General features: G+C 39.8%; 1 protein-coding gene across 7 annotated transcripts in view; it reads left to right on the forward strand.

Annotated features, from left to right (window-relative positions):
• The window catches only part of CERS3 (ceramide synthase 3), a 51,091-nt gene that overhangs the window by 6,749 nt on the left and 29,618 nt on the right, over positions 1–14,724 (forward strand). For 4 of the 7 annotated variants that reach the window (XM_075044992.1, XM_075044986.1, XM_075044990.1 and 1 more), the window contains 3 exons: positions 10,514–10,696; positions 12,304–12,421; positions 14,476–14,594. In XM_075044992.1, coding sequence (XP_074901093.1) covers positions 10,515–10,696; positions 12,304–12,421; positions 14,476–14,594 — 419 coding nt within the window. In that variant the 5' untranslated portion in view covers position 10,514. Of the gene's footprint in view, positions 1–1,192; positions 1,542–10,208; positions 10,697–12,303; positions 12,422–14,475; positions 14,595–14,724 lie in introns of those variants that run through there. The other 3 variants (XM_075044988.1, XM_075044991.1, XM_075044989.1) reach the window with 3 other exon arrangements.

Consider the following 14,724-nt stretch of genomic DNA (forward strand, 5'->3'; position numbering starts at 1 on the left):
CATTACTGGCACAGTATTAGCCAAGTGAATCAGCTTGCTCTAGGCTTTGCTAATTGGCAGAGTGTTCCTAAATGTTCTGCTTGGTTCATGCTAGTGGTTCAGATGTGGGAAAGCATGGAGATAATTTAAGCAACAGCAAAGCCATAATACTACCTTTCTGAAATAATCCTTCATGTTTAATATTTCTCTGGTGCATCAGTTTATTGAGTACTGCTCCCACTTTTATGGAAAGACTGAAGACTTGTAATAGCTGCAAAATATAATACCTCTAAAAGAAAAAAAAAAAAAAGCTATATGAACAAAACCAAAGTTTTCTCTGGAGGGAAATAAATGAGCAGGATCCAAATATTGCCTGGGTCGCATCTTCTTTTATTGCAGTCTTATGGATTATGATGAAAGTTTCATATACTCAAAAGGAGTTGTGGAAATTAAGGCTGCGGGGGGAAACCTCTCCAGTGTTATTTATGTAGACACCATCTGTGGTTTAGGAAGTCAGAGCCTCAAATTAGTGAAGGTTGGGGGTGTCATCAGTTACTATTTTGTGTTTATTCTGTTCGTGCACTCTTCTGTAGCCATCTGCTCTTAGCTTCCTTCAGAGACAGTATGCTGGGCGAGGTGAAACTTTGGTTCAACTTTGACATGTCTGTACCTATTTTGTGGGCTGCTCTTTGCTGACTGCAAGCTGGAAGAATGGGCTAATAAGAGGTTCTCCACTCCTGGCTTGTCAGTGAGGTTTTTTCTTTCCTCTCTAACAACACTAAAGTGTCCTGCCCACCAGAATGCTAAGTAATGCCAACGCTTCTGAATGCTGTCACTTATTTGAAATTGGGGAGAGCTGGTGAGGAATGACTTTCAGCCTTATTCCTTAGTCATGGAATTTAAAAAAAAAATAAAAAAAAAATAGGGTTAAGTAAAATTTACATGTTTGTATAGTATCTCTAACCAAACATACAGTCAGTGTATGTTTCCCTCTGTTTTAGGAATTTCAAAAATCCCACTTTTTATCTTCTGAGTAACTGGAACACTTTCTGTAAAACATCTAGTTGATTGAGGCTGGAAGTATTCCTGAGGCTGGCCAATAGGAGCAGCAACCTTTCTCCAACTTTATTTGAAAACCCATACTTCATCTAATAGTGCATCTAAAAATGTCAGTGTGAAGTGATGCATTTGGGGCTTCCTTTTCAGCACAATCAGCAGGCACAGCATCCTCCCGTGCGTGTATAGAGCAATATAAGTTGAGACGAATTCTCACTGTGCAACAAAATACCATGTGACTTCATACATTTCTTCATCTACTATGTCGAAACAAGCACAAGGGAAGGCACTTGGCGTTATGACTCCTGAGTTTCACCAGGTAGATACACATGACATCAGGATTGCCTTCAGTCAGAAATCTTGAAGTGCAGCTTTGCTGGGTGGGGTCTCTGAAGAATTTGAAAGAGTTCTGTAGATAGGGCGTGTTTACCTTTGTCAAAGTAGTGAGCGTAATGCCTCTTCCCAGCTAATGTGCTTATGTTCTCTTTGACTGCAACATTATAAAGGTAGGAATTTCTTTTTTTTTTCTTTCTTTTTTTCCTGTTCTGGTGTGGTGTGTGGGTGTTTTCGGGGTTTTTTGGGTTTGTTTTTTTTTTCCCTCCATCTGATTATGGTCTGAATTGTTAGCAGGAGCTGGTCTCTAACATTGTCTGTGTTGTAAGGGAAAATTAGAGTGACTCTTATGATAGTCTTCGGATAAAGAGTAGAATAGGTGCTAATGAGATTTTACTTGTTGCCACTAAGTATTCCAGCCTATGAGAACTGCTTTTTATTTTATAGGAAAGTAGTGTAGGTTTTCTACTTTTTTTTTCTTTTCTACTTCTTGTATCATTATTCTATTAAGTGCTTGTAAGAGCATTACTTTCTGAACTGGAAGGGAGGAAAATTTATTAACAGGAAAAAAAATGTTAGCTAATGATATAAATGTGATTGCATAAAAACCCCTTGAACTTAAGTTGCTTGAAAAAGCTAGTTCTAATTTTGTTCTGTAAAATGCTAAGAAAAAAATATTCTTTAAGAAATTCAGTTTAACAGAGTTTTTTTTTATAAGACTTACCTGTTGAAGACCTGAAGAAGCTAGTGCAATACGTAGCACATTTAAAGAAGCTGCCAGAAAGGGTTCTTTCATAGTAATGCTATAACATTCAGATGGAGGATCTCCATTCACTTTTTGTTCCTACTTGTTGTAATGTATATCTGGTTTTAGCTAGCTTCCTAGCTTGGATCAAATCTTCAGCTGGGGTGCCACTGTTGATGAAGAGGCTACGCTGGTGTACATATAGCTGAAGATCTCTCTTGCATTTGCTAGGACATGAAAAGGATGCCAAACAGTAGCTGAAATAATGAAATACCAGTTACGTTCTGGCTCCTCCTCTAGTTGGCTTTGTGGGTGGAGAATGTCTGGGCAGGTTAAGCTGCAGAGGAGGGGGTAACCAACAGGAGAACTGAGAACAGTGGAGCACAACAGACTTGGTTTAATTGCTGGTTCAGAGTGGTGTAGAGATCATTAAAGGCAGTGTACAAGCTTGAGCCACTATATGTACATGATAGCTGAAGACCTTGTTTCAGGAAGCTGCAAATAGGACAGTTTTCCAGAGTGCAAATGTACCAGCCCTGTCCCTTTCCCTACCTCCCAAGGGCTAATTTACAACCTTGAGTCATCCATTGTGCAGGTGGAGAAGCCAACAACCATTGCCTGTGCACCCTTAGGTCCTCTCTCTAGTTCCTTACTATTCAGCTGTCTTCACATGTTTTGTGGTACTGCTGTAGTTCTAATAATGTGCTTATCCTGGCCACTGTGTACCTGTGTGCTGCTCTATTCTTCTCTGCCCTTAACCCTCATCTTAAATAAGTGACCAAGAAGGCTCATAACTCTGGTAAAATCTTCATTATATAACTTAGAATTTTAAGTTAGACTTAAGGTTTTTATTTCAAATAAAAGTTTGGTAAGCTACAAAAAATAATCATCTTTGCATCTTACCCAAATAGTAATAATTTGAAGAAAAGTGTCATACTTTAAAAAGATTTTTCCTTACCTTCTGACAAGTGTTACTAATGAGTTCTTGAAGCAACTGGTGGTGTTCCTCTAGGTCTGTTCAAACTTTTTATAATTAAGCATCTATTAAGAACCTGTAGTTTGGATAGGGCTGCTTTCTTTTTTTTTTTAAGAACTGTTTTTGTACCTCAAAAATATTGCAGATATTTGAGTTGTTTCATAGCTCTTTATCCAACTCTGTCAATGTTACGGATTTTTAAAGCTTAAAAGCAGACATAGTTTGCACTGTAACTGTACAGTGCAAGAACTGTATTCCACTTTCCTCAGCTGCCTGTGATCAGCTAAAGCCATTTTAGCTGCTCAAAAATTACTTTTCTTTAAGTAGAGAGAGCATGGTAACTTCCACCCAGAAAATGAATTACTTCAAACAAGTCTGGTTCTCTGCTCCCCCCCTCCCCCCCACCCCCACCCCCCAACAGGGAAAAATATAAAACCCACTTGCCACCTTAATTGAGATTTATTCAAAGTGCTATTTTAGCCTGCTACAATATAGTAACCAAGTTACAAGGTAATGTGATAGTATAGTAAAAGAAGTAGAATACTCTAATTGCCCTATAACTAGGCACTTAAACTGTTTACAGTTGAGATTTGTACAAGCTAGGGAGTAAATCTGAAGTTAAAGGTCTCATAGCAATCTTAATTCAGCTGTTTTATGTGTATGGAGTATTTCAGTGTTTCATCATAAGAACCTCTAAGTCCAACAGCTCTTTTAGTCTGTGCTGCCACTGGTTGTATGTGCAGGCTTGGTAAGATGTCATTCAAGCTGTCGTTCAGGTTGTGCAGAATTTAACTGGAATTGTGTTTTCACGTTTGGACAAACAAGGTGAAAAAAGATAAGATGTAAAGAGGTGGTAGCATCAATCCAATATTCTTCATTCAGTTCTTTCCTCCACAAACCATAGTTCAAATGCTTCACATCAATTAGGCACAAAACACTGCTCAATCAAATGCAAAAAGCAGTGCCAAGAAGCACAGGAACAAGCAATGTCTGCAACTGGCAGATAGCTACAACAAACAACTGATGCCTGAATGAATGGGTTTGTGTGGAAGAAAACAGTGGAGGTCAGGGTTGCTCTTACTGCTTTAGGGACTAATAATTTTTTTAGCATAAAAAATTATTGTCGGAGAAGCTAATCTGGTGTCACATCCTGTGATTTCTTAAACTTGCAAGCTGCAAGTATGTCCAGAAGATGTATAAAGCAGCTGTTACACATTTGAAAGGCTGTATGGCACAATATCAACTGTCAACACTTGCATGAATACTAAACCATTAATAAGGTAGGGTTTGTACATGTAGGACTTTTTTTATTTTATTAAAACTCATTTTTCTGTCGTATTGCCTTTTTTTTTTTGAAAGGTATCTCGTAAGTAGTTCTGCTATCCTCAGTAGGAAAAAGGTTGCATAACTGTTAGCAACAAAGTGTAGGTCCCATATTTTTTCACCTGTTTCATGGTGGTGATCACAGTTGGGTTTCTTTAAACAATGTGCTATCTATTTTTAGCAGAACATGAAACTGCTGCTGAAACTTGTGTGTTAACTGTTGCATATATTGCTTAGTCTTAAGCAAAACCACAACCTCTGATATGGTGGATCTGATCTTTATTTACTCTTTTAAACCACTTTGGTTTAATGTTGATGATTAACAGCCTGGAATAGCTTTGCAATCTCTTTTGATATCTGGGAGACTTGATTTTTCCCAAGAGTCACTGCAGCAGCTTTACTGGTTCTACCAAACGATGAGAGAAATAGGAGCATTATGTTATTCTTGCTTTTTGCCGATTTCATTCTTTCCCTGCTACGCTTCTGGAGTCACACTGAGTAGACAGTCCAATAAGATGCTTAGAAAAAGTAAGGCTTCTTTCACTTGCATGTTTGTGTTAGTGATCCATTGGGTTTTATAATTTTTTCAGTAAATAAGGATAGGAAATCCTCCTAACACATCCTTCAGACCTGGATATTGTCTTCTCTTAGTTCTGGTTTGGAAATGCAGTTTTTGAAAGCAAGAGCCTTTGTGCAGAGAGCACAATCAAAGCTTTGGCTCTGTTTCTTTTTATTCATTCCCCAGACTGCAGCAGCCAGAAATTCCACTTCAAAGCAGCTCCTGAATTTGTTTTTTCAAAATGTAGCCACGTAGCTTTTGTCAAACCAAAATTTGTCCTTTTTTGCTTAATGGCATTAAAAAATATGAGATTTTTCTTTTAATTTCATGGATAATAATATTTTTAATATCAAGGATCCAAGGAACAGAGCTTTGAAAGAAACTTCACATTGGTACTTCCCAACTGTGTAGGCTTTCCTTTAATTATAAAGGATGCAGTTCCTGAAGTAATCATTCCTGATTTTCCTGTTTTGCACTAGCCCATTTAAAACTAGATTAGGCTACAGAGGAGATCCTTCCTTAGCAAGGAAGTGATTAGATTTCTTTATTTGGAGTATTTAATTTCCAAGATGCAGGGGAAATTTCAAGTTTTCTAAAATATCTTTATTTTATTGTTAGACTGACTTTTAGGTCCTTCTAGAGCAAGGGCAACGATTCCAGTTTTGTCAATGAATATAATATTGGCCGTGCTGGTGTATGGATAGGAATCTAGGAAGAAGCAGGGGTTTTGGTTTGGTTTTCCTTTTTTTTTCTTTCACCCTTGGTTGGGCAGAATATGGGTCAATCAGCTGTTGTCATTTCTCACTCAACACATCTTGCTGCTTGCTTGGTGCTGTTATGAGCTGTAAGGGAAAAAAAAAAAAGTCTCTGAGCTCAGCACTCTTAACAGGAGGAAGTTCAGGCTGGGTAGGCTTTCAAGTTTCTTGTTAGAGCTGGTCCCAAAGCGGGACAAGCTGGGCCTTTGCATCTGCTGCCCATTGTTTGGAAGCAGTGTGTATGAGGGGAGAATAACAACTTGTGACAGTTTATGCAAACTATAAACATCAGCTGCCTTTGAAATCCAGTATCTACAGCCTGATCCCGGCACTGGAACTGGTTGCCACCACTTGTGGTTACACTGGAACACATGCTTTTGTGTGGTAACGAGCTCCTTGCAGAAGTAAGTTTCCTCTAGTCTTACGCTGATGTACTAGGGAAACAAACCTGAGTCCCAAGGACTGCAGTCATAGTGCTTCTCAGAGGCAAAAATTTGTCAACGGCATAAAATGAGCCTGTTGCAAAACACACTCCGCTCACCCAAGTGATGAGAAATGGGTTCTCCCATCTCCCACCCAGATTTCCAGCACTATATGAGAAATGCCTGTCTACCTCACCACCGCTGTTCATAGCCCCTGGGTGGCAGAAGGGACAGCTGAAAGATGACTTCTACCTGTTTTAGTCCCTTCCCCACAAGGACTTGTGGTGGATGCGTTCCTTTTCCCACTCACGCTATGGGTACTTGGAAGAGGCGTTCTTAGTGTAAGATTGTATGGGCGAAGGGTTACTGGCCTTCCTAACCTGTTAGGATCTAACAAGCTGCCAAAAATCTTTGGGTTAAAACCAAAACTAAACAGTATAGACAAGTTCATTTAAAGTACATGCAAGTGCTTGAGGTTGGTCTACATGTAATATGCCAGAACAATAGCCCTTGGGGGGGCAAAATCGTTTTTCCAGAAAAAGTAGCATGCAAACAATAATTGGGAAATTTTCATTCCTATGTCACTGGCAATGTGCCTTTAACCTGATGTGGTCTGAAAGCACAGTTTGTGCTCTCTGGCCATTCAATCTCTGCCTGGTGAATTGACATAGATGTAGGATTAAGGGTTCTGAGAAGTCGCGCTGCCACAGTTGTCCCAGGCAGCTGGTAATCGGAAGGAGGAGAGGTAAGCAAATGGCAGCTATGGTTTTTCTAACAGGCAAAGCTTGCTAGAGACAAATGGCCTGTGTGTTTGCTATCTGTCTCCTTTTCTCCATCCTCTGCCTCTTCTTTCACAATTTACACAGCCATTGTTTAAGGTCAAAAGGATTTAAAAGTAAATAATGTAGAATGAAGAGGTCGAGTCATAATGTGGAGAAAGCTGATAATGAGGATTAGCATTTGGGACAGTGGTTGCTGTAGATGTGGTGAGTAAACCATGGAGCTGGATCAGTTGTATCAGTGGTGCTGTGGGAGCATTGAAAGAACCTTTTTGGCAGAGGGGATGGGATAATAGATGGGTTCATCTTTAAAAGTGTAATTGAGTTCCAATACTAATTTTAGTCAAGGTTTCTAGGAAGTAACAAGTATGTATTTGTGGAGAAGGAGATGATAAATAAAGCTAGCACTGAGGTATTCCCAGTTAATTTGCCTTGAGTGGTGCTTCCCAAGATTGAGACTTCTGTCGGGTATCAGCTTCCTTTTCATACAGAAAAACATACAAATCATGTGTGGCTTTCATGGAAAGTTTCTCAGCAAGCTGAAAGGACCACAGCTTGCTTGTAGTACAGGAGAAGAGAGCCCTGCTTGTATATGATGTATGTGACAAAATAGTATTTATGGAGTTCCTGTATGTTTCGGGATCCCCAGGATTTAAAGAGGGATAAAACTACTTAATCACACAGCCACAGCTGTCACCTATTTAAGAGCAAGAGGGCAGAAAGAGAAACTGTAAATGACAACTGGGTCATTGCAGCCCAGGTGTGTTTGGAAAGACTTCCTCACCTTCTAGGTGCTCCAGGAACCTCATGATGAGAACTGATGCTGAAGGGAGATGGGGAAACAGCCCAACTACTTAAGCAGCTGCTATTCTGAAGATGGAAATCTCCAAGATTGCCCAGGGAATGGCCTGATTTACTGCAGTGAAAACATAAGTTGGATGTAGGGTGAACATCCAACTTAAGGGTACTGAAACATAAAAATAGGCTGCAGACAGATGTGGAATCTCATCAACAGTTTTCTAAGAATTACTTGAACAACATTCATCAGGGATGGTCTAATCCCATGTGCCAGGCAAGACCTGGTACAAACATAGGGGATTACAGAAGAAAGTTTCAGAGAACCCATCTTTCTACGCATCTGTTTGGTGTTTGTGAAGAAGGATTTCTACTGAAATCTGTGGACTCTGGATCAGACCCCAAATCCCAGATTTCCCTTAAATTTTAAGATTAACCATGTGTTTATGAGATTAGTTTAGTAGAGGTGTATCAACTAGTTTAAGACCTGAAAAAGTAGTCATATGGTAAAGCACCCATGAGTGGAAGGAAAACATGAATTAGTGAGATCCCAAGAATCCAATACGAAAATATGCACTACTGGGTTTTTCTAGGGTTTAAGTGCTTTGGGTGCATATTCAGTCACAACCTACCTCACCATGATCCAACTATTAGTGCTCTTTCCACTGTGTTATAATAGACTGGCCTATTTTTATTACAGTTACAATTTGTGATAGTTTGCAATGCACAGTCTAGTTTAAAAATATAGATATATTAGGAAGCAGAACTGTGTAATGAGTCTCTCCCCCTGGTCTTCTAGGGCAGTTTGTCTGCAAGCCTTTCTGTCTGACCTAAAATGTCATGTTTCAAAGCCCCGCTTCATTATCATGGCGCCTGCTAGCTGTAGTTAAGGGTCTGTTAGCAGCCCCATTATAAATCCCTACTTCCAGGATTTTATAATTCAGCAGTAAAAAATTGCTCTAGGCTGAAACTTGGTATATAAAGTCTCAGTGCAGGAACAATTGTTACTTCTCCCTCCTTTATTTTTGCATTTGGTTATACACACGCAATTCATTCAGTAGGTTTTTACTGTCCCCTTTTGGCATTTAAAAAGATTTAATGGCTGGGTTATTAATATTTCAATACTGACTACTGTGCTTGGCCAGTAAATCGATTCACAGTGTCTGTTAACCCAGTTCTGTTTGATGGATACAAGTCACTGTTTCACAAACCTGCTGCAAGGCTTCAGTTTATGGAAACAGCCCAGCCTAGATCCCAGCAACGGTTCATTCAGCCGTTGATCAAAGTGGGCTTCAGAGCCAGCCGTGTCCGAATCTGGAAAGCCCGTGTGAGTGCATTAAGCGTGGTGTCCTGATCCAGCATGGGTGGAAGCTATGTGTGGCTGCAGACAAAACTAAAGTAGTGTGGCCCCTGCTCAGATATGGAAGAACGTGAAAGGGCCTGAACTACTGTCTGTCCTCAGCGTGATTTGATCTTATCACTTGATCCTATAGAAATATATAGCGAGATCTTCTGATGGGATGTCTAGCGCTATAAGGAGACTTGGTTGAAATTCTCCCAGCTCAACCGTTTCTTCAGCAAAACTATGGTTCAGTGAAATCAGGGGGGATTGGGTTTTGGGGGGGTGGGTTTTTTTGGTTTGCAGGAAACTTTAGTATGGAAAAAGTTATTTAAATTTATTACTCCTAGAAATTATGAAGAAATTACTTGTTTCAGCCTTATGGAAAACATTATAGTAACTTCTATTTTTATTCAATTTTAGAATATTTTTATAGGATATATAACATGTTTGTACTGTAAAGTCCTTACAATTAAATGAGGGATAACAGAAATTTCTAAATATATGATGTAGAATGTAAAGGTTAAAAATGAGACTTACAAGAATTAAATGCTTTTTTTTTAGAAGTGCAAATTTTTTTCCTTTAAGAACTGATTTTAGACATTTTGTTCTGATCTAGGATTTAGTCACAGTTAAATCATACAATTTCCTGCAACCCCCCAAAAAAGCTTGCTGTGCACTGTAATTTTTATGCTTGGTTCTGTGCACAGGTGTTTGCAAAATCAGGATCAGGGTGTATATTGCTATTAGCATATTAAGCAGCACTAATTCAATAGCAAAATGTCTTCATTATTACGGAACGGAGTCACCCCCTGGACTTTCTCATTTCTTTTCCGCTTTTCCACCCGCTTATATTTAATTTATGAAGGCAGCCTAGGGAAGGTATGTGTATGGGTATGATATATTATAAATGATTATTGTAAAAGATTTGGCTAGGTACTAAGCAGTCTAGTGTGAATGACTGAAATGAGACAGCAAATTATTTCCACCCTGCAGAGTTCAAAGACCCTGCATTGCTTTAAAACAGCTCAAAATTTAGCTCTGTTACTTTATCTTCTGCTGGATTATAATCCCACCTGCATGCTTTAAATCAAGGGGGTTTCAAATCCCTTTAACTGATTCCCCCCCCCCTTTTTTTTTTCCTAAGAAAACTGATTTTCCTGGCTAGGTCTGCTGTTGATTTAATCTGGAGACACCTGAGCATCTCTACAGTGCCTGCAGGCTCTCTGTAGAGTGCCTCTGTTGGACCTGCAATACCAGTGCAACCCATGCAGGCCAGGACAGCTCGTTCTTGTGGGACCCGAGGCTCATCTGCTGCTTGTACCTTATCTGTAGGAAACGTCCTGCCAGCTGGGAACCACTGTTCTACACAAGAAGGTTCAATATGTTTTATTTCATGCTGTTTCTTTTTAATAGGTCAGGAATAATTTTTAATTATCTCTACTTGCTTAGCATGGCGCACATATTAAAGACGCTCAACAGCTGGTTCTGGTGGGAGAATATCTGGATGCCTGTCAATGTCACATGGGCACATTTTGTAGACCGTGATGGACTTGTCTTTCCAAAACCACATCAATTATATGCCACAATACCATATGCTTTTGTATTGCTGATTATCCGATTCTTCAGTGAAAGGTAAGAAACATAAACGTAATTTTATGCTAATGTTAATCCTCATTAATGCTAAATTTTTTTGAAAAATAAGGTATCTTTAGATCAATATTCTTATGTTTTTATAAAGGAGGATTAGTTGGTGGTTTGCTAGTAAGATCCTAGTACCGATAATAAGGCAGGTGAAAATTTGGGAAATATTTTCATTATTAGGAACATGTGGCTGTGGTCCAATCTAGAAGGAAAATATTTCTATCTAGCTTTTTTAGAATGACATTTGGATAATTCTAATTATCTCCTTTCACTAGAGATACAATTAATGCAAAACCACTTGTGTTTCCTTTTTGCTTTTTCTCCTTTGGTGGAAGGGTAGAGGTATTTCTCCTCCAAACCAAACCTCTCCTTTCTTGGTCCTGCACCAGAACATTTGTGTGAGGCTGATAGATACCAGGTGTCTAGCTATAGCAAAAATAGGCAGACTGGAGGCTTCTCAAAGTTTCATGTGAACATTTTATGCAGATCTAGTAATGCTGATTCCTTTTTTTTTCTCACTTTGGCACTGAAAGATGGATTGCTTCTGCAGCTGGAATCTTATGGGACAGGCAAGAGATTGGCTCCACAGAAGAAAGCTACAAATATATTAAGATTTGCAGTGCTTTGACTTATTTATTTGTGCCTTTTTTGCTTGACTTTCCTTTTTTTGCTCTAAAGAATGTGATTAGTAGGTTTTTATAATTATTTCGGGATAGAATGAGGAAATTTGGAATGTCGTAAATTGGACAGACTTAAAACAGAACGAGATAAGATCATTCATGTTAGAGATCAAAAGTAATTTGGATCATATGTTTATAACCATTCACAGTGTCTCCTGAGTAAATGCTTGCCCAACTGCGTCTCACTGCACTGCTATTGGAAATCACTCGTGTGAATAATTAGCCCACACATCTGGCCTGCAGTGAATCTGCCCATGAATGAGGAAAACTGACCACTGCTATGAGTAACCAGGAATCAGTTGCTGATATCAGCAGAAGTGAGGAAGGCTTTTTCAGAAAAGCCTGCCCAAGTAAAGAGCAAAGCATTTAGCGTGCTCTGCAGCAATTTGTATCGGAAAATGGAGGAGAAAGAGAAGCCTTCAGTCTCTGGGGGAGTTGCTGTGTGCTACAAGCTAGAGGCTGCAAGCTGAATCTAGTGTCTTAGGCAGTGATGACCCAGTGAAGCAATGTGCTAAGTGACTATCTGTCGCTAGGAGAAAGTATCCCAGCAGCAATCTTCCAGCTCACATGGAGTGAGCATCTGTTCTTGTTTCACTCCCCCTTAACTGTTGCTTAATTCCAATATGCCTCTGAAAAACACAAGGACACAAAAATCAGGATCTTCCCTTTAGTTTTATAGCATTTCACAACCACAAACTTGAGTCCTTAGGTCTGCTTTTTTTTGCATAACTGCTAATATGCTATGGTTCTCTCCTTGGGATTAGGTAGAGGGAGATTCCTTTCTTTCTCAGTGCACTGTCATATCCTATGGCTGATTAAGTTGCTTCAGATTAATTTTCTTCATATCCTGGCATGAGAATAGCTAAGGTCTTGTAACTGTGTTGTATTTCTAAAGTTTTTCATGGTATGTCTTTTCAGATATGTTGCTATACCTCTAGCAAAAGCCTTAGGTATAAAGAATGTAAGACGTGTGAAGCCACAGCCTAATCCTGTTTTAGAGAGTTATTTCCGGGAGTGCTCAAAACATCCATCCCAAGTAAGGATTCTCATTCTTTTAAGCTAGTTTTGGTTTTGGAAAATCCCTAGTCTTACTGCTTCAATCAGCTATCAGCAATGACATCATGGGATGAGTTCCAGCTGATTGACAGATGACTTTATTTGGGTTTTTGTTGCTGTTCTGCTGACAAGGGTATATGGCATCCAAAACAGAAAATATGTTTAAGATGTTTAATTTTCTGGCATGCTGTTCTAGGTTAGACTGTTAATAATATTTCCAGTGAAGAACAGTGTTCCATCTTTAACTCATTCTGCCTGGAGAAAACATCAGCTGACATCTGTTGTTGGAAAGTGGTATCATATTTATTGCAAGCAATAATATTGGAACGCTGGCATGGAAGCCTTTTGATCTGTTATATTGCTGCATACTTAATCCTGGCTTATGTGAGAAAGAAAAGCAATCTTTCTATTACCTTGCTGTTTGTTTTTAAAATTGAACAAGAAAAAAACAATAGCCAATGTTTATCATCTCAAAAAATGAGGCAACTTGATTGTTGATGGGGAACAGGTACCGTGCTGTGAATGCAGCCTCAGAAAGTTCACTTGCCTAAGTAGTTACCGAACAATTGCAGTGTTCCTACGCTGTTTTTGAAAAGAAATATGTTCTTTCTAGTAATGAGGGGTATTGATAATTATTAATATGTGGAATTTTACTTTCTACCCCTAACTCTGCTATTCTCTTACTGTGTCTTTTGCCTGATATCATCAGGAATAGATGTATTCATGTTCACATGTGAGCTCTTCTCTACCTGGGCAAGTATCCCGATCTCTCAGTTTCATACCTTCCTTCTGCACAAGTACAGTTTGACAATTAATCTCTGAAAGGAAGCACAGCATTTTTATAGTCGTTAGTACATGGGAAAGACTCAGGCTGCCTCCTTTAGATGTCCAGTTTGGGGACTGGTGTGCCTGAGAAAACATGCAGAGGTCTGGCTGGCGATTGAGGGCATCTAGGCTCCATTGTCTGTCAAAACAAAGTCATTATTCCTGCATGGCAATTAAAGAGCTCTCCAGCCAGGAGGATGGGCTGAATGCAGGCCGTTTGCACTAATGCCCTCCCTGGCAGCTGAGGTGCCTTTGCTCACATACCGGAGCTTTCTCTGAGGGTGGGAGACAAGTGACCTGGACTTAGCGTGGTAGAGACAGCGCTGCTGCCACCCACTATTTGCATACTAGCCTTGCAGGGAAAGAGCTTCCCCAGGGATGAGTCAAACACTACCTCTGCTCCTGCAGCAGCCCCAGGGGAGGTCAGCCCACACCTTTGCACCTTGGGATGGAGGAGAGGGAGGAAGTCTACAGGCTGCTGCACAAGGGGCACCGGGCACCCAGAAATGCAAGTGTCGTGCTGCCCTGTGGTTAGCACATGCTAGCATGGCTGCATGGCAGAGCTGCTTCACCTTCAGAGCACACACAAAGCAGAGACACCTGGTTGTTGTACTTGAATGGCTAGATGCATTTCCAGGCAATGCTCTAGTCGTAATTTATTTCTAGGTGTCAAAAGGCAGTCTGGATTTTGCTCAGTAAGATTAACTGACTTGCCTTGTACCACAGAAGTACATTGGATTTGAGAAGAGAGTTCATGTCACCTTAATTCTAGGCCTGCATCTCACCTGTGAGACTCATTTAAATATAATCTAATAATTAATTATAATTAGGTAAAATATTAGATACAATGTCCATGTGTGTTGATACATGGCACTTCCCCCTCCAGCCCAACCTCTTGCTTAGCCGTAGAAGTTGCATCTTTGAAACTATCAGAAGCCACCAGAAAGACAATAGCGCAGTTTGGGGATCTGTACATTTCATACCTGCTTTATTTATATAAATTAGTGTATGGAAAATCTAGGGTTTCTGTGAGCATCACTCAAAAATCAAACCAGGAAGCCTGCAAGGTAAACCCCTATAGATAGTTAATATTAGTAATGTTTTTAAATGAAGACCTTGCAACAGTGGAAAGCTGATCTGTGAACTACAAAGTAAATGAAAATGACATTGGAGTGCACCTTGTTGCTAACACTATTCCATTTTTTGCAGTCAGAGATTCAAGGCCTTGCCAAAAAGTGCAACTGTACTGTCCGTTTGGTGGAAAAGTGGTTTAGGAGACGGCGAAACCTTGAGATCCCAACAGTGCTTCGGAAATTCCAGGAAGCTTTGTAAGAAAAGACAATGCTTTTGATGATTATTATTGGGGTTTACTCTTTTGAAAAAAATGATGGGGGCCCTCAAGTGCCTTTTAAGGGGGACTCATTTCCAGAAAGCTGAGTCTGTCTGGTGAGGGTTTTG

Source organism: Buteo buteo, chromosome 13 (genome assembly GCF_964188355.1).
Source record: "Buteo buteo chromosome 13, bButBut1.hap1.1, whole genome shotgun sequence".
In the NCBI taxonomy this organism is placed as follows: domain Eukaryota; kingdom Metazoa; phylum Chordata; class Aves; order Accipitriformes; family Accipitridae; genus Buteo; species Buteo buteo.